This window comes from Lethenteron reissneri, chromosome 4, assembly GCF_015708825.2.
Source record: "Lethenteron reissneri isolate LAM-NWPU_2019-01 chromosome 4, ASM1570882v1, whole genome shotgun sequence".
NCBI classification, from domain to species: Eukaryota; Metazoa; Chordata; class Hyperoartia; order Petromyzontiformes; family Petromyzontidae; genus Lethenteron; species Lethenteron reissneri.
Window position 1 is genome coordinate 5,600,320 of NC_083782.1, and position 19,401 is coordinate 5,619,720.

At 57.0% G+C, this 19,401-nt stretch overlaps 1 protein-coding gene across 1 annotated transcript in view; it reads right to left on the bottom strand.

The window, feature by feature from the left end:
• Positions 1–1,271: 1,271 nt before the first annotated feature.
• Positions 1,272–19,401, bottom strand: part of ZSWIM5 (zinc finger SWIM-type containing 5) — a 99,032-nt gene continuing 80,902 nt past the window's right edge. The window contains 10 exon segments of the mRNA XM_061562782.1: positions 1,272–7,960; positions 8,660–8,741; positions 9,538–9,701; positions 12,399–12,556; positions 12,881–13,017; positions 13,425–13,527; positions 15,079–15,370; positions 16,921–17,061; positions 18,082–18,228; positions 19,043–19,213. Coding sequence (XP_061418766.1) covers positions 6,882–7,960; positions 8,660–8,741; positions 9,538–9,701; positions 12,399–12,556; positions 12,881–13,017; positions 13,425–13,527; positions 15,079–15,370; positions 16,921–17,061; positions 18,082–18,228; positions 19,043–19,213 — 2,474 coding nt within the window. The 3' untranslated portion in view covers positions 1,272–6,881.

Below are 19,401 nucleotides of genomic sequence, written 5' to 3' on the forward strand. Positions count from 1 at the left end.
GTTCCGAGACGTTTGCAAGTCACAGGGTGTGGGCATATCGTTCACCGCTCAATCTCAGAACGCGCGAGTGGTTCAGCGTTCATTTTATTTTAGAGAAGCGTAGCGCCGTTTTTTTTCTCTAAAAAAGACACTGCACTCACCGCAGACAACCGTAGCGACACGACCACTCCCCTACGATAGCTGGCGCCAAACTGTTCCACACACGCCCTCCCGCGCGTGGCCTTGTGGGAACCTCGCTAACCGATAAAGTTATTTTAAATTTCGATTTAAAGCTTTCGTGACTGCAGGGATTCATCTTCTTGGTTCTTTCGGTAAAGTGACGTAGAAGGGAAATAATACAAAAATAAAACATAATAAAATAATTCTCACGGACGTTTCGGCCACAGCTGCTTGCATTGTGGCCGAAACGTCGCGTAGAAGGGAAATAATAAAAATAAAACATAATACAATAATTCTCACGACGTTTCGGCCACAACGCAAGCAATTCTCACGACGTTTCAGCCACAACGCAAGCAGTTGTGGCCGAAACGTCGTGAGAATTATTGTATGATGTTTTATTTTTATTATTTTATTATTTCCCTTCTACGTGACTTTACCGAAAGAACCAAGAAGAAAAAAGTTATTTTACTTTAGTTTTTCTTCCGGTGCCTTTCCGATGACGTGTGTACGTCATCGGAATGGGAAAGGGTTCAAATTGACAGCCCCTGACGATAGCAGGGTCCAGTCAGTCGTGGCCTGAATCGGCGTTAATTTGGACAGCAATTGGTTGCCGATTTAGTCGAAGTCGCCGAGTCTGTAGGAGTGGCTCCCACCCTGGCGGTCCGCGCGTGCGGCGTGCCTGCTCTGCGGACCCCGTTGCAGACGCTGTCACGAGTTGGGAGTTAGTTTTAACATTTTTGAACAAACAAAAAAACGCAAACGATTGGTGCAACACAGCGGTCGCGCGGTGGTCCGTCACAAAATGAAATAAAAAGTTGAGGGTTTTCGCCTTGGTCCAGATACAACGTTGGGTTACCGCTGGTTCCAGTCGATGACAATCTGCGGGATTTCAGTCAAGTTTGACGCGCCCCTGTGGATTTCAGTCAGATCGACTGAAGCAAGTCAAATAAAAATGACAACACTGCGTTGACGAAATATCATAAACACTGTGCCGCTGATGCCACCGAATGAGGCAACAGACGGGCAATCATGGGATGAAACTCAAGGAACCCGGGAGGGAGAATGCGGCGTTGGGGAGGGGGGGGGCGGGCGGGGGAGGGAGGGGGGTGGGGGGTGCCCCCCATTCCCACTTTCCTATTTTGAAATCTGACAACCAGAACCGAATGTTATAAGAGGAGCTGCCCACAAAGCAGCCTCTGTGCAATCTGCAACGCGTAGGGGGGAAAGGAATGGGGGGGGGGGCGGCGAAGGAACGATACAGCATTGTAAAAAAAAAAAACTACCCCACGACTAAATAAATAAAAATAAAACAATCAAGTGATGTCCAGCTGCGGGAAGGAAAATAAAATAACAAACCGCACTTAACGAAAACTGCTGATGGATCACTGGGGGGGGGGGGGGGGGGGGGTCAAAGGTCGTGGTTTAGCCCCTTCGTGAGTTCAGCAGCACAGCTGGGGTCTCCTTACTCTTCTCGTCCTGGATGGTGATTGGCCGAGCACCGATGGCGCAAACGTTGTTCTCCAGCGCGCCTCATCAGACGGTGTTGTTCAGGCTGAGAGAGGGGCATGGGCAGTGGGGGGGGGAAGGGGGTTCCACGTGGATTCTGGAGTGGAACCACTGCGGTTTTCACAAAAATCACAGAAACGGAATCGACAGACGCTGCCTACGGAGGCTCGTCTTGAAACGCAATGCAGACGTGGGGTTGGTGGTGGTGGTTGTGGCTGGCAGGGGGGGGGGGGCGAGCGAGCTTTGCCACGAAAATAAATCCAGAGGTCGAAGGCGTCAAACGCGTAACTCGCACGACGCGTCTCTTGCGTTCTCTTATTTACTTATAGTCAACTTCGTCTGCTTAATATCTTCACACGCAAAAAATAAAAATAAATTTCAGCCCCGCCGCCGCCCCCCCCCCCCCACCGCAAACGATCGTGAAAAATAAAATCACTCCCGACGTATAAAACCGGCCGCGGCATTGAGGTTGTCAGATTATTATTTGGAACGAGGAAATGAAAATTAAACGTTATAATATCATCATCATCACAACAATCACCGTGAGCGAGGCGTGTGGCTGGGGCTTGGCGTCGCGATGCGGGACAGACTTTCGTGTCCGAGGAGTCGGAGTCGAGTACCCAACTACCCCCAGGGTCTCGGTTCCGTTTTTTTTTACGAAGGACAATACTGTACTGTAGAGGCTGTGTAACAGTCTGTGCGATCAACGTCCCCCACACACACCTGGATACAAGATGCCACGCGATTACAAACAAACACACTGAGGAACACAATTTAAACAAAAGACGTAGAGGGGGGTGGTGGGGGGGGAAACAAAGACGCGGAGAAATCTCCAACCTGCGACGACGAGAGACACAGGACGTAATCATGATAATTACTTTCATTATTTTCTCACGGTGGTTTTTTTTTCGTGTCCTTCGTCATAATCCCATGTGTTACCATCATTATCATTTCATTTCATTTTTTTAAAGTCACAATTCTAATTTACAGGTCCCGCCGCCTTTCTCTCGGAAGCGGGCCGATCATAAATACAAGTTGACACGCTCGCAGCGTGCCCACGACGTGCCCACGACGTCCCCACGACGTCCCCACGACGTTCCTACGGACGTGCCCACGACGTCTCCGGCACCACCGTGCCCCCCCCCCCCAATTGCCGCGCACATAACCGGCTCAACGTTCCTAAAGCCCCCCGCCCCCCCATGGCAGCCAATCATAATTATTCTGCATAGTTACATCTTCTGGCTTTTTAATAATTGGCTGACTTGCTTCTACTGCCGTATTCGACAAGACAAGGAGAGGGGGGGGGGGTAGAGAATGGGGGGGGGGGCAGAGGAGGGAGAGGGGGGGCACAGAGATAATTGAACAAGTCGGCCACACCCCACAACCGACCCCCCACCAACCCCGCCTTGCCCCCCTCTCGATAAACTGAACCCCAATTAGGAGACGCCCCCCCAACCCCCAAATTAAATCCTAAAATCCTGCTAACCCTAACAGTGCCCCCCACCCCCACCCAGAAACCCGACAGAACTGTAGTCATTCTGATATGTGCCATGTGCCCAGCCCCCAACAGATTCAAGTATGTTATTCTCTTTATTATAAATTAATATACTTTTTACATTAATTACTTCAAACCTTTAATTGTTTTTTTTTTACGTGTATCAGCTTCCTAGGGTTATATATATACAGTATATGGTAATGCACATTATGCACACTGGTTTTCCCTGAGAGTGTACATTCTCAATGACCGCCCTACTTGGTGTGTTATAACGGTTCGTGGTGTCGCGTGCGTTGTCGTTTAGATTTGAAGATTACATTTTTGTGAGTGTTTTTTGTATTTTTTTTTCCGACAGTTTTTTTCGTGTTTTTTTTTTTGTTAGTTTTTCGCCGTTTTCTTTTTTGCGTTAATCACCGTTCAAAGATTACAACTTTGCGCGTGTGACCGATATTTCTGGGGTTTTTTTTAGTTTTTTTCTCTATATATGTTGTTGTTGTTGTCCGGCGCCGTGGCACACGCATCACCGTCGTACGCCATCTCTCCGGGAGGTAACATATCTTACTTTTGTTTGTTACGCATTGCTGCTGTAAGCTTCAAGTCAGGCAAATGGAGATAGGAATCATTCTCTTTTCTTTTTAAAGCCTTCTATAATGTTAACAGGAGGTATTTTGCTTATTAAATCATCATCATCATCATCATCGTCGTCATCGTCGTCATAATCATCATCATCACCGTCGCCGCTGACGCACGCACATTTTGGTTTGTGTTATAAAGTCGATCAATCGACCGCGCCGTCGGTCACGACCCCATGGCGCTCGCTCGCTGTGCCCCGTGGAGAGGGATCTTCGACGCGAACGCCACGCAACGCCCGCGGAGACTTGTGCCGGCGAACGAGGGTGAGTGGTGGTGGGGAGGGGGGGGGGGCTGGGGGGGCTCCTACTACCCCCCACACCCCTGCCCCCCCCCCGCCCCGGGAGGTAAACAGGAACGAGGGCGAGCGAGAGAGGTTCGCGGCCGGACGCGTTTGCGATGCGGACGCTGGACCGCCGAACGGAACGAGGGAGCAGCGCGGATGAAACGAAGGTCGCTTCTCTGTCGCGGGACAAAATAGCGACGAGGCAGAGAGAACTTCTGCGGAGGAGACCATGGGAGATCCCCCTTGTATCTTCGCGAGTCCCAGTGCTGCGGGCTGAGGTGGGGGGGGCATAAAGCGTGTTCGCGCGCGGAAGTTCACAAAACGACAAGTGAGAAGACGCGGAGGCGGACAGGAGGAATGACGAGGTGGGGGGGGGGGGGGGGGGAGGCAGATCGAGGTGGACGAAGTTTAAACGACGAGGGTGAAGCGTTGGACAGGCACGCGAACGCCGGCGGTCGGTTTTGAAAGAGCCGAACGCGCAACGCACAAAAGAAAAACTTGTTAACGATAATCGCGAAAGTATCTACGAAGGCAGACGAAGAGGAACGATGCGGTGGTAAAGAAAGTAAGGAAACGATGAAACGGGGTTCGGGACGTACACAGCGAAGGGAGGAGCAACGTGTGACACCCGCGGAGAGTTGAGAGAGATGCTCGTGGTGGCAGCAGCAGCAGCAGCAGCAACAATCGTGGTGCGTGACGACGATAAGAACGATAAATTATGAAAAGCAGCGGCGAAGGAGACGAGTAGAACGTAATGAAGATGACGGCACGGACGAAAGGCCGAGCGACCATCGGCTTGGTCCTCTCTGCGGAGTCGGGTGGGAGGGGGAGGGGTGGGGGTCGTGGTCAGAATTTGGCGGAACGATTCTCACTCCCTCTCGAGCAGAGCCCAGTGCCCGCGTGAAAAGGTGAAAGGTCAAAAGCGTCGTTTTCGTCTTTGGCGGCGGCCTCCCCGGGAGAGGGGAGGGAAAATCAACGCTGGAAATTCCACATTCCCATGGCCGGGGGCCCGTATATCCAAAAACCAATCGCTGTCGACTTCCCGCACAGGGCGGTTCTTTATTTCATTGACCCAAGCGAGTCATGATGGGCCGAGTTGGGGGAGGGTAGGGGGTGATTGAACTCGCGACCTCCAAAAAGCGACGGGGCCGAGCGACTCCGGGCGAAGTGGAAGTAGAGTGGCGAGCGCTACCGAGCGACGGAGTTTCAACTCCACAGTCCTCTGAGATTTCGAAAAGATCAGAATTATCTTTGCGGTTTGAGTCACCGTCCGTCGGAGTCACCGGCCGAGGGTCGTCATCATTATTGTCGTCATCGTCGTCGTCGTCGCGTTCATCAACATCATTCAAATACTGTGTTTCCGCGGACCGTTACCGCGCCCGAATCATTCACGCGGAGCGATCCATTTACAGCTACCCCGCCGACGCAAATCGGGAGACGCCGAACGGGTAAACCGTCACCCTCGCTCGAAGGGCTCGACGCGTCTCCCACCGAACCTCAATATCCGCTTGCCAGAAATCTCCCGACGCTCGCCCGCCCTCCCCCCAATGATGCGGAACCATCTCGCTTCCATGATATCCGTCGCAAATAAAGTCAGGGGGGGGGGGGTTCCATGAAAAGGAAATCAGCGGGGTGTCTAGAAATGGATCGCCTAGTAGTGTTTCCTATGATCTACGCTCGGCGCCTTGCCACCATCATCGGCGTCATCGCCGCACGTCATCGCGGTGGGGTAACGCCGCGTCACCACCATCGTCATCGTCGTTGTCGTGGTGCGGTACCGCCACGACTGTGGAGCGGCGGTAGCCACGCGCGCGCCGCTCTCTCTCTCGTGTTCCCGCGGTGCTTCTCTCTCTCTCAGTGGTGTGCGACGTCGCGATTTTGAACCGGAGCGTAAGGAGAGCGACGGACGGTTAACAATCCGCTGTGAAGTCACGACACACACCTGCACTTGTAAACAAAGCAGCGTGGTTAAGGTTTGCATCCTATGCAGGTAGGAGGACGGGTGGGGGGAGGCGGGGTTTCGTTTTTTGAGTTCGTACGTTCGTTTCGTCACGCTTTTTTTTTTTCAAAACGATTCCGCTGCCTCGCGATTTATACGCCAAGAGGCCTGGTCCGGTTAGGGCCGCACCGTTTGCTCCAAATCCTCGCGCACGTTGAGCAGGCGGGCGGGCGAGCCAAACGAGCGAGCGCGGTACGGTGATCGGCGCCCACCGCTGCCGTCGTGGCCGTCGTCATCATCGGAGGGGTCCGGACTTGCGCTCGGAAATCAGGAATGTCGCCTGGGCCCCCCGTGTCGGCACGTGATTCCAGTGCCAGAGGGGAGGAAGGAAGAACAAAAATAACGTGGACAAAACGCGACGGCGGAAACACAAAAACCAAGAAGAGGTAACGGCGGTGGACCGTCGTTACGGCGACGGTGGCGTCGACGTCAGCGTTGACGCCGTCGAGTTTGTTTCGCCGTGTCCCGGGAGAGAACGGCAACCAACAACAACAAAAAACATGAACGAAAAGTAAAAAATACTTTACCGGAGCGTGCAAGCTACGTGTGGGGGTATATATAACATTTATATATATGTATAGGCTTCAGAGTTGCTCCGCCAAACACCTTCGCCGGTGCGTCATCATTGATCTGTACATGTAAACAGTGAGTCTTCAGGTCGTCCCACACGCACGATCATCGCCCTCCTCCTCGCAGCACGGACGTCGCCCCCCGGCCGCTCCGACACGGCAGAGGGGGGGGGCCGAGGGGTCAAGGAAGGAACCCGGCTGCCGCCGATCGCCGCCAATCGACGCCAAACGCCGGCGTCAGCCGAAGCGCTCGCGCACCAGCAGCATGAGCTTCTTCTTGCCCTTGTACGTCTGTTTGAGGCCGTCGAGGAACTGCGCAAACTGCGCGTGGCCGTCGGGCGCCAGCAGGAACGCCTCCCGCGCCTTGCCCAGGAACTCGACGAACTCCCCGTAGTGGCGCGGCGAGATGTGCGTGAGCCGCGAGTGCGCCGTGCTCACGTACGCCGCCAGCGTCGCGTCCAGCAGCTGCCGCAGCGGGCCGCCCTTGTCCGCCGCCGCCGCGGCCGCCACCGACGCCGCCGCGGCCGCCGTCGACGACGCCGAAGCGCCGCCCCCGCCCGCCCCGCCGCCCCCGGACTTCCCCGCGGCCGAAGCGGCGGCCGCGGCTGCCGCGGCGGCCGCCGCGGCCGCTGCCCGCCCCCGCATGGCGGCGCCGAGGCCTCCCGGCGAGGGCAAGCCCGGGAGGCTGGCGGCGCAGCGGCGCAGGATGTCGGAGAGCACGGTGGCGCACTGCACGCCCTTGACCACGAGCGGGATCATGGCGGCGAGCTCCTGCTTGCCCAGCGAGTGGCTGAGCGCGCAGGCCCACAGCACGTCGTTGATGGCCGGGTGCGTGTCCTGGTTGTACGCCAGGCTCAGCTGCGCCATGGCGAGGCTGGCGAGCTTGTAGGCGCGCAGCGGGTACCCGCGGTGCTCCATGTAGCGCGCCACCGTAAAGAGCTGCGCGTGGCCCATGCCGGAGCCGCCGCCGCCGCCGGCGCCGCCGCCGATCCCCACGCCGATGCCGATGCCGCCGCCGCCGCCCACGGAGCCGGCGCTGGCGGCGTCGAGGACGATCTGGTAGGCGGTCTCGAAGGCGACGGGGTCCTTCTCGCACAGCGTGAGCGCGGAGAGCGCGCAACTCTGCGGGTCCTTCATGGCGCACTGCAGCGCCAGCGTGCGGGCGCACTGCGCCAGCTCCTCGCGCTGCCCGTAGTCCAGGCTGAGGCGCAGCGCCGTGGGCGGCGACAGCACGCTGGTGGCCACCAGGCTGGTGGCCTCCGTCGGGGTGAAGAGGGTGTACCAGCTCTGCATGATGCTCACCAGCGCGCACACGCCTGCACCACCCCCCCCCCCACCGGTGACAGAGAGAGAGCGAAGAGGGATAGGGAAGAACATCAGCACAGGGGAGACAAAGGCGGCCGGGCGTAAGAGGCTCCGGCCACACCGCCGGCATCATCGTCGTGCCGGCTGACCTCGCGAACTCAGCGCCCCAACTGTGCATCATCGTCGTCACCGTCGCCATTATCCGGCATCATCATCATCGCTGTCGTTAGTCACCCGTCCATCATCGCTGTACAATGACAGTGTAGTCATCGTAATAATTTACAGCCCTTAGTCAATCCACTGATGGACGAGGGGCCTCCACAAGGCGTGCGAGTCGGGGGGGGGGGGGGTGGGGGGTCATTGTCTGATCGTTACCTTCACCCAGGCTGCTCCGTTGTGAATCGGTGACACACAGCGGCCCAGAACCGGCCTGGATGTCACTCCGCCACTAACGGGAAATGGAACTCGGGTGGCCGCTGCTACCTGCCCCGTGAAGGCGAAGCAGCCAGCGGAGCGAGCTCGCCAAGCGGGGAAACTCTCTAAGCGAGTCCCAGCGATGGGAAACGACGGCTTGGGGGGGAGGCCTTCATCCCAGCACCGGGTAGATCACGGTGATGACATGGAGGCGGCGACAACAATGATTCGCAAACGGGTTTGGCGAAGGACGAGGTGGGGGGGGGGGGCAGAACCGGCGACGGCACAAAACTCACCGACTTCCGTGGCGCAAGTCACGAGCCATCGCACCATCTCCCTCCGGCGCCAGTTCAGCGTGGACAGCGTCATCCGCATCACCTGCGCACACGCGGCGTGGCAATCCCTGCGTCACGGGCGACTCACGAGTTTGCATGGCCACAGTCGCACCCGCCGTGCCTTGGCTTTAATGTATCTCTGTGTATCTCTATGGGTCTCTATGTATCTCCATGCGTTCACGATATGGTCTATAGATTGGCTTGTATGTCCACAATCGCACTACTGTGCCTTGGCTTTTGATTTTACGCTGTGACCATATATGGGTGCTGGGTGCTTTAGACACTCGCCGATATCAAAGAGGCTCAAGTGACCCTGACAGGGCCTTTACAATTTTCTTGTTTCGTGCGGCTGCTGATGTAGACGCAGAGCAACAATTACGATTTCACATTCAGCCGGTCAAGCCAGACAACCCCGTCAGTAGCAGCGGAGTCGATCATCGCCGTGATGTCTCCTTAGTATTTGCCGATCGGGGCATTGCGTCGTTATATATGTTGTACTGTCGGTTCTGGATGACGACGGTCGCATACCGGAGAGTTTTCCAAATTTTTTATTTTAATTTTACCAGGTAATCGCAGGGCTGCGCATTTACCCCTTAGGTTCGTGTGACAATTTTCGTGATAATTTAGCCACCTATTTGCGCTCTGTCTGCCTCTGCCTCTGTGACTTGCCCACGGAAGTCGCGTTTGTAAACTATAAAAAATTATTTTACCAGGTAAGGCCCACTGAGCTGTTAGCTTCATATTCAGAAGCGACCTGGCCACAAACGATAGCTCAACAAAGCTGTGTGGGGGCGGAGGGGGTGACGGGGTTGGTGGGTCACGGGGGTGATGGGCGAGACCTGTAGGCCCAGTTCGAGTGCCACGTTGAGCAGCGTGATGTCGGGCAGCCCGTCGGCCGGAGTTCCGATCTTGAACGCGTCCTGGGCCAGCTTGAAGAGGTGGGACGACGAGTGCACGTGCTTCTGTATGGAGTCCAGCACGGCCCGCAGTCTAATCACGTCCCCTGCGGCGGGCGAGGAGACGAGCAGAGGAAGGAGGGGGGGAAAGAAGAGGTGGTGAAATGCGAAGGGCAAAAACGAGTTTCAGGGGTCGGCAAACCTGCAGCTCCGGAGGCAACATTGTGGATGTTTAGCTGCCCTCCCCCCCCTTGCGCTCTTTGGCTGCCCCCCCTTTGGGGCTCTTTGGATGCCCCCCCCTTGGGGCTCTTCGGCCGCCCCCCCCCCTGGGGCTCTTTGGCCGCCCCCCCCCTTGGGGCTCTTTGGCTGCCCCCCCCTTGGGGCTCTTTGGCTGCCCCCCCCTTGGGGCTCTTTGGCTGCCCCCCCCCCTTGCGCTCTTTGGCTGTCCCCCCCCTTGGGGCTCTTTGGCTGCCCCCCCCTTGGGGCTCTTTGGCTGCCCCCCCCCCTTGGGGCTCTTTGGCTGCCCCCCCCTTGGGGCTCTTTGGCTGCCCCCCCCCCTTGCGCTCTTTGGCTGCCCCCCCCCCCTTGCAGCTCTTTGGATGCCCTCTTTGCCGGCAGCCGCTGAATAAAAAAAAAAGATAAAAATAAACCTTAAACGTAATTTAACGTAAAGCTAATCGATTAAATATGGCAGGGAACGGGGTTACTGTGGATGTCTTTGGCGACGACAAAATCGACAACAGTCGAACTGTTATTCTTAAAGATTAACTGAAGCGGGGGGGGGGGGGGGGGGGGACTAAATCGACGCAGTTTATTCCATCACCTGCTTTGTTGATTCAAGTCAGATTGCGTTCGTCGTCCGCCGTATACCAGCGGTGTTTTGTGTACAAGTAGCCCTTGCCGCGTGCGATGCGGCTCTCATAACGAGATTGGTCAAAGACAAAAACAAATGGCTCTACTGCTTCTCTGAGAGGTTGCCGACCCCCGAGCTAGACAAACTCTCCGCAAGCCCTCTCGTGGCTAGCAGACATCACTGGCGTCTCAGCTCGTGGGCACATTGCCGCCGCTGTCATCATCCTGCGCGAGAGTGGAATAGACTATCTTATCCACTGCTGGATGAAGGCCCCCCCCCCCACCCTCCGTGCCGCTGTCGCCAAAAGGAAATCGGGAAGGGAGCAAACGAAGTGGAAAAATAACAAAACCAAGGACAACGAACCAACCCAAATGCATGGAACGCGTCTCGTAAAAGCGATTGCCAAACTGAGTGCGTGCTTGCGTTAGAGCGTGCTTGTGTGTGCGAGAGCGTGCGTCAGCGCGTGTGTGCAAGAGCGTGTGTGCGAGAGCGTGCGTGTGTGCGAGAGCGTGCGTGTGTGTGCGAGAGCGTGCGTGTGTGTGCGAGAGCGTGCGTGTGTGTGCGAGAGCGTGCATGTGTGTGCGAGAGCGTGTGTGTGTGTGCGAGCGTGCGTTAGCACGTGTGTGTGCGTGAGCGTGTGTGTGTGTGCGAGAGCGTACGTGTGTGTGCGAGAGCGTGCGTGTGTGTGCGAGAGCGTGCATGTGTGTGCGAGAGCGTGTGTGTGTGTGCGAGCGTGCGTTAGCACGTGTGTGTGCGTGAGCGTGTGTGTGTGTGCGAGAGCGTACGTGTGTGTGCGAGAGCGTGCGTGTGTGTGCGAGAGCGTGCGTGTGTGTGCGAGAGCGTGCGTGTGTGTGCGAGAGCGTGCGTGCGGGTGCGAGAGCTTGCGTGTGTGTGCGAGAGCGTGCGTGTGTGTGCGAGAGCGTGCGTGTGTGTGCGAGAGCGTGTGTGTGTGTGCGAGAGCGTGCGTTAGCACGTGTGTGTGCGTGAGCGTGCGTGTGTGTGCGAGAGCGTGCGTCAGCGCATGTGCGTGCGTGCAAGCATCCGGGTTCCGCCAAAAATGCCGGTCTGCCGGGCGGTGAAAGTGGACGAGTGGCTTCCGAATCACGCGATACAAAAAACCCACGTGCCAACAGCTGCAAAAGGGGAAAAAAAACCACGTGACGAAAGGTGCCCCCCCCCGCCTCCCCCCCCCCCACCAGTCCCCCCAAACCACTAGGACTGGAGCGTAATCCGCGAGCTCACACGATGCACCAGTCAACGCGCAACATGCCGCGGCCGTCCCACTTGGAGAGGAAGCTGGTGCGTGCGTGCGTCTGTGTGTGTGCATGCGTCTGTGCGTGCGTGCGTCTGTGTGTGTGCATGGTTCAGCGGTGAGCGCGCTGCGCTACGAACCCGGCATCTCGAGTTTGATTCCTGCTCACGGCCAACACCGGTGACGATTATCTGAATCGGGCCTGAGCCTCTCCCCTAGGTCGACTCAGCCTAAAATGAGTACCTGGTACTGTCAACATTTTCACCAGGGAGACAAAGGCGGTCGGGCGTGGTGCTGGACACCCACCCCCTCGTGTGCCGTGCCGGCCTTCAGAGGTGCTCGCTAAGAGCACTTGCCCCTACAGTGTGTAAAGGCTATATGGGGGATCTTTGTCTTTGTGTGTGTGTATGTGTGCGTGCGTCCGCGTGAGCGCGTGAATTTGAGCTGCGGAGAGCGGGTGGCACCGCGGGCTGGCGCACTGCGCCAGTGTGTGGCGTAGCATTGCGAGGGTGTATCGTGCCCCAGTAAATCTCCATTAAAAACGAATTTCCTTCGAACTGCTTTTGTGTTAGTTCGTTGTCCCTTCCCCCCCGCACCTCTGATCCGCACGGCGAAAGAAGTTCAACGCACATGCGGCGCATGCGGCGCATGCCATACCGGCGGCTGCGCCGGTGCGCCGGTGCTGCGTGGGTGCCGTACCCTTGGCGGCGGTGAGCATGGTGGAGGCGAGCTCGCACTGCTGCGACTCGATGTGCGCCAGCGTGAACCAGCGCGGGTAGCGGTTGGGCACCACCGAAGGGATGTGGTACGGGTGAGACGCCTCGCCGGGGCCCGCCGACGACTCCAGCACCGGCAGCCTGAGGGGGCAGCGCCACAGCGTCACCGCGGTGATCGTGGTGGCGATGACGACGTTGGCGGTGACGGCAGTGGTGGTGGTGATGATGTTGGCGGTGACGGCGGTGGTGGTGGTGGTGATGATGATGGTGGTAGTGGTGATGCGAATGTTGGTAATAGTCGTGATGGTGGCAATGTTACTAGTGGCAGTGATGGTGATGACGTTTGCGGTGATGGTGTCGATGTCAGCGGCGATTGTGTTTTCACGCTTGTGGCAATGTTTTGGCGCTGTCGGCGGTCGCTGCGTTCGACGGCGAATTTTGCCGACGTTCCCGGCGGCATCTCACCGCATGGCGCGCAGGGCGACGCGGTAGGTGAGCTCCGAGTCGTGCGGCAGCAGCGCGGTGAAGAGGAACTTGGCGAAGGTGTGCATGGGCACGCTCTCGCGGTGCACCACCTCAGCCCAGCCCGCTGTACGGGCCCCCTGCTCGCGCGCGCGGGCGTCGCCAAAACGTCATCGTCAGCGTCGTCGGTTTCCGACATGGTCGTGGACAATATCATCGTTGTCGTTGTTATCAGTCGCTGTCGTCGTTACTGACAGCACAATAGATATTGTAATCGTACGGAGGTGGTCACTGACATCATTGTCATCCCTGTCACGATCGCTGCCATTACCACGGGGCATCGTCATCGTTGGCAACACTCTCATCACTCATGATCATCATCACCGACGTCGGCATAATCATCGTCGGCACCATCATTGCCAGCAATATCATCAACACTGCTGACATCTTTGCCGTCGTCGTCGTCGAACAATCAACATCATCAACAATGACGTTGTCGTCATCATCGCTCCGTGGGACGAGGTCCGTGTCTGTGGGCAGCACGAACCCTGCAGCAGCAGCGTGGCCTGGCGGCGCAGCACGCCGATGAGCGCCGGCGTGAGCTGCAGGTCGCCCAGTCGAGCCAGCAACTGCTCCTCCTGCCGCCCCACCTGCACGGGGTCAGGGGAAGCGGTGAGGTGAGCGGTCGGCAAACTACGAGTCCTAGGCCAGGGGCGGGAATTGCAAGGGTCGGCAATCTTGTAAGATATGAACGTTGGCGTAGGTTCAAGGGTCGTCAGGCTTGGAGCTGTGATGTCAGGGGCGGTAGTTCAAGGGTCATTCGGCTGGAGCTGTGATATCGGGGTTGGTAGTTCAAGGGTCATTCGGCTGGAGCTGTGATGTCAGGGGCGGTAGTTCAAGGGTCATTCGGCTGGAGCTGTGATGTCAGGGGCGGTAGTTCAAGGGTCGTCAGGCAGGAGCTGTGATGTCGGGGTTGGTAGTTCAAGGGTCATTCGGCTGGAGCTGTGATGTCAGGGGCGGTAGTTCAAGGGTCATTCGGCTGGAGCTGTGATGTCAGGGGCGGTAGTTCAAGGGTCATTCGGCTGGAGCTGTGATGTCGGGGTTGGTACGCGAGTGAGCGGTGAACGAGACTCCATGAGCAGTGACCGACTACCACTCTCGCTGAGCTGTCGCCAGGTTTCAAAAACATATTTCAGTCTGTCCGGAAAGCCAATCATCACACGCGGCCACCAAGTAACAGAAAACTATTCTCCGAAGGGTCAGGGTCTCTCAACACACACGCGCTCATAACCTACACCTCGCCGTTCATCGCTACACTCTGCGGCAGAGACACACTGCCGGAAAGAACACCGAGCAACCAGGAGTCACGGGGCAGCAGCGGTAGATGCAGGAGGTCAGCAATAGACCCAAGAGGAGGGCAGTGGGGGTGGGCCAACAAGAGACAGCAGGAGATACTGAAGGGGGGTAAGAGACACAGGGGGTACAGCCTAAGACACGGGAGGGGGGCTGAAATAGACATAGGAGTGGGGTACATCTTCTTGGTTCTTTCGGTAAAGTCACGTAGAAGGGAAATAATAAAATAATAAAAATAAAAACATCATAAAATAATTCTCACGACGTTTCGGCCACAACGCAAGCAGCCGTCCTCAGGTGAAGAACAGGTCTGTCGGGAAGACAGCGTCTAAATGAAACACCACCAGGCTTAGAGTCGAAAGCTTTAAATCGAAATTTAGGAGTGGGGTAAGCAAGAGACACAGGAGGGCAGTAGCAGAGGGCAGCAGCAGCAGTAGATGCAGGAGGTCAGCAATAGACCCAAGAGGAGGGCAGTGGGGGTGGGCCAACAATAGACAGCAGGATATACTGAATGGGGTAAGGAGACACAGGGGGTACAGCTTAAGACACTGGAGGGGGGCTGAAATAGACGCTGTCTTCCCGACAGACCTGTTCTTCACCTGAGGACGGCTGCTTGCGTTGTGGCCAAAACGTCGTGAGAATTATTTACTATGTTTTATTTTTATTATTTTATTATTTCCCTTCTACGTGACTTTACCGAAAGAACCAAGAAGAGGAGTGGAGTAAGCAAGAGACACAGGAGGGCAGTAGCAGAGGGCAGCAGCAGGCGGATGAGAAGGGTGGCAGCAGAAGCGGCAGCAGCAGAAGCGGCAGCAGCGGCGGCAGCGGCGGCGGCGGCAGGGCCCCACCTTCTCCTGGGCGTAGAGGCCCTCGGGCATCGTCCTCTGCTGGCCGAGGCCGAGCAGGGCGACCTCGACGGCCAGCGCGAGGCACGAGTCGGGCGACACGCCGCCCACGCCCTCCCACCAGGGCCACGCGTCCGAGCCCGCGGCCGCGGCGGCCGACAGCGGCAGGGACGGGCCCTGAAGGAGGGCGGTGGGGGGCCGAAGAATCCGCTCACCCCCTCCCAGGGGCACGCAGGCTCCGAGGGGTCCCCGCCGTGCAGGCCGTCGATCCCCTTGGGGTCCCCACCCAGGGGGTCTGCGGACAGGACGGACGGAGGGGCGGGCGTGATCATTGGCGTCGCCGGTCGGCGTCTGTCGCCTGTCGCCTGTCTGGGGTTCGAGGTCTCCGCCACGTGCGTCCGGTTGTGAGACATTGCGCGCGGATGGAGGCATGGGGGGTGCGATTATCATCGTCGTGATCGTCATCGTCGTCGCAGTCATTATCTTGAGTCTGAATAAATTATGTCATGTGACCATCAAACGTCAGATATACAGATGGAGGCATCGTAGATGGAATTTAGGCGGCAGCGGCAGTGTCGGTGGTTGTGACAGTGTTGGTGACAATGGTGGTGGTGTTAATGAGTGGGGAGCGGTAGTGTAGCGGTTAACGCGCTGCGCTATGAACCTGGCGACCCGGGTTCGATTCCCGCTCACGGCTAACACCAGTGACTTTTATCTGAACCGGTCCTGGCCTCCCCTAGGTCGACTCAGCCTTAAATGAGTACCTGGTGCGGTGTGTAAACATCGCCACTGGGGAGACAAAGGCGGTCGGGCGTGGTGCTGGCCACCCACCCCCTCGTGTACCTGTTCCGGCCTTCATAGGTGCTCGCTAACAGCACTTGCCCCTACAGTCTGTTAAGGCTATACGGGGGATCTTTGATCTTTGGTGTTAATGAAAGTTGTGGTGGTGACTGGGTTAGCGAAGCTCGCACGCCGCACTGGTCAACGCGCGACATGCCACGGACATCCCGCTTGGAGAGGAAGCTGGTGCATGCGTGCGCGTCTAATTAATAAGCTTGTGCCGGAGGCCCCGGGGGAACAGGCGTCTATGACGTCTCCTGGCCAAACCACATTTGGCAGAGCCAGGAGATTTAATCTTTACCCTCGGGGCTCCTCCAGAAACAACAAAAAAAACACACTGAGGGTGGCCACGTGGAATGTTCCAGTCATCTCAGTCACTCGACCCGTGGCACCTGGGTCTGCACCGTGACCTCCTGCCAGCGGGCATTCGACACTTCACGTGGCCTCAACGTGCACATAGCCTGGCACAAGCGTCGTGGTGACGTCACCGCCACTTAGTGCCGAATGGCGGTTGTTGTTGGTGTGTCTGTGTGTGTGCATAGTTCAGCGGTTAGCGCACAACGCTACGAACCCGTCCGCCCGAGTTCGATCCGTGCTCGTGGCCAACACCAGTGACGCATATCTGAACTGGTCCTGGGCTTCCTCTCGGTCGGACCCAGCCTCAAAATGAGTACCTGGTGCGGTGTGTAAAGAGTGGCCCTGGCCACTCAACCCTTGGTGGGCCATTCCGGCCTTCACAGGTGCTCGTTGAAAGCACTTCCCTCCAAAAGTCTGTTAAGTGTTGGTGAAATGGTGGTGGCGGTGTTAGTAATGGTGGTGGTGGCGGTGATGATGGCGGTGTTGGCAGCAACGGCGCTGACGGTGGTGGCAGCGGTGACGGTGGTGGCGATGAAGCGGTGGCTGTCCCCTTGTGGCGCTGCGACTGGCGCGGGGTAGGAATGGCATGGGGGTTGGGTGGGGTGATGAAGGGGGAGCACGAGGTGGGGGGGGGGGGGCGGCGCTGACCGCTCGTCTTGGACGCGCTGCTGTGCGACGAGCCAACGGCTCCCTCGGTGAGCGTGGTGAAGAGGCAGCCGATGGGATCAAGGGGGTGTCCCACCCACCCCTCCACGCTCGTCACCGACGTAGTGCCCTTCTGCAGGATCTCTGCGGGGAGGGAGCGGCGGGCGGGGTTGGTGGGGCGTGGCGCGATCGCGAGGTGATGTCACCGCCACTCAGAATCAGAATATTTATTTATAATGGAGGAGGAATCCGATGAGCTATAAAGCTCTTCTTCTTGGTTCTTTCGGTAAAGTCACATAGAAGTCTTCTACGTGACTTTACTGAAAGAACCAAGAAGATGAATCCCTGCAGTCACGAAAGCTTTAAATCGAAATTTATAAAGCTCTTTTTCACACATGTCCAGTCGGGGCAGGTCAGAACGTTACAACAAACAGTACAAAAGTAAGCTAGCAGTGCAAAGTATAGGAAAGGCAAACTAAAAAGACACACAAACACAACTAAAATATGTTTTACCAGGTAAAGCTCACTGAGCTATTAGCTTATTTTTCAGACGCGACCTGGCCAAAGATGATAGCTCAACAAAGTGGTTTATAATGTGGAAATTTATAGCAGAAGCCAAGTAACATAATCTAAATCCATTTATCAGTGGCCGGACGGTGGCTGTCGTTGCTGCTGCTGCTGCTCCTGCTGCTGTTGTTACCGTTGCTGCTACTGTTACTGCTGCTGATGTTGCTGCTGCTACTGCTGCTGATGTTGTGGCTACTGTTGTTGTTGTTGTTACCGTTGCTGCTGTTACTGCTGCTGTAACTGCTGCTACTGCTGCTGATGTTGCTGCTACTGTTGTTGTTGTTACCGTTGCTGCTGTTACTGCTGCTGATGTTGCTGCTGCTACTGCTGCTGATGTTGCTGCTACTGTTGTTGTTGTTACCATTGCTGCTGTTACTGCTGCTGTAACTGCTGCTACTGCTGCTGATGTTGCTGCTACTGTTGTTGTTGTTACCGTTGTTGCTGTTACTGCTGCTACTGCTGCTGATGTTGCTGCTGCTGTCGTTGTTACCGTTGCTGCTGTTACTGCTGTTACTGCTGCTGTAACTGCTGCTGCTGCTGCTATTGCTGCCGCTACTGCCGCTGCCGCGTGTGTACACGCCAGCGGGCAGGCCTCACCTTTCTCCTGCCGCCTGTACAGCTTGTGCTGGCGCTGCTGCTGCAAGCGCAGCGTGCTGACGATGGCGACGGCGAGACGCAGCGCCTCCTTAGGGTAGCCGTGCGAGCGCAGCGCGTCCACGCGGGCACACGCCGTGGGCACGTGCTCTACTCCGCGGGGGTGGGGTGGAGGGGACATGGAGAGACAAGGTGGGGGGGGGGGGGCAACACGGGAGGGTGATGGGGAGACACAGGGGGGTGACAAGGGAACACGGGGGAGGGTGACGGGTTAAAGTGATGACAGAACGCTGTGTGGACTTGTACACTGTGGACATGTGACAGCATCTGAAGTCATAGAGAGGCAGTTTTATAGACAGTAAATCATAGGTCTCTGTGTGAGTCTACGGGTCTGTGTAAGTCAACAGGTCTCTATGAGAGTCTAGGGGTCTGTGTGAGGCCACGGGTCTCTGTGTGAGTCAGCAGGTCTCTATGAGAGTCTAGGGGTCTGTGTGAGTCTACGGGTCTCTCTGAGAGTCTAGGGGTGTGTGTGAGTATACGGGTCTCTGTGTGAGTCAACAAGTCTCTATGACGGGTCTGTGTGATGCCACGGGTCCGGTTGAGTCCAGGTCTCTATGAGAGTCTAGGGGTCTGTGTGAGTCTACGGGTCTCTCTGAGAGTCTAGGGTGTGTGTGAGTATACGGGTCTCTGTGTGAGTCAACAAGTCTCTATGAAGGTCTAGGGGTGTGTGTGAGTCTACGGGTCTCTGTGTGAGTTTACAGGTCTCTATGAGAGTCTACAGGTCTCTATGAGAGTCTACAGGTCTCTATGAGAGTCTACAGGTCTCTATGAGAGTCTAGGGGTTTGTGTGAGTCTCTGGGTCTTAGGCAGAGGAGAGGAGGAAGGTATCAAGTCTGGGGCAGGGAGATGACAGCACCGACTAAAAATCCCATTCAACAGTCGGCGAGCAGGACCGCCGCCTCACCGTTCCACAGGGGTCGCCCTCGGGGGTCAAAGAGAGGGTCGTCGGCGTGGCGACAGTTGCCGTGGTAGCCGGGGTTGCCCAGGATGCGCTGGAGGTGGCCGTCCTGCCAGTGCAGGCCGCACGCGTCCACCGCTCGCGAGAACACTGTCCTCCGGCCCCTGGACAAGGGGTCTGCGCAGGGGGGGAGGGGGGCGAAGGGTCAAGAGGTCATCAAGAGGTCAAGGGGTCAGCGCAAACAGCAAAGTTTCACCGATGACTGTCTCGTAATGCGTCACGTCGCTGATGAGATGCCGGGAAAAGTCGAGCTGAGGGCTTCATCCAGCAGTGGATAGATCTTTCTTTTGGTTTTTAAATCAGGG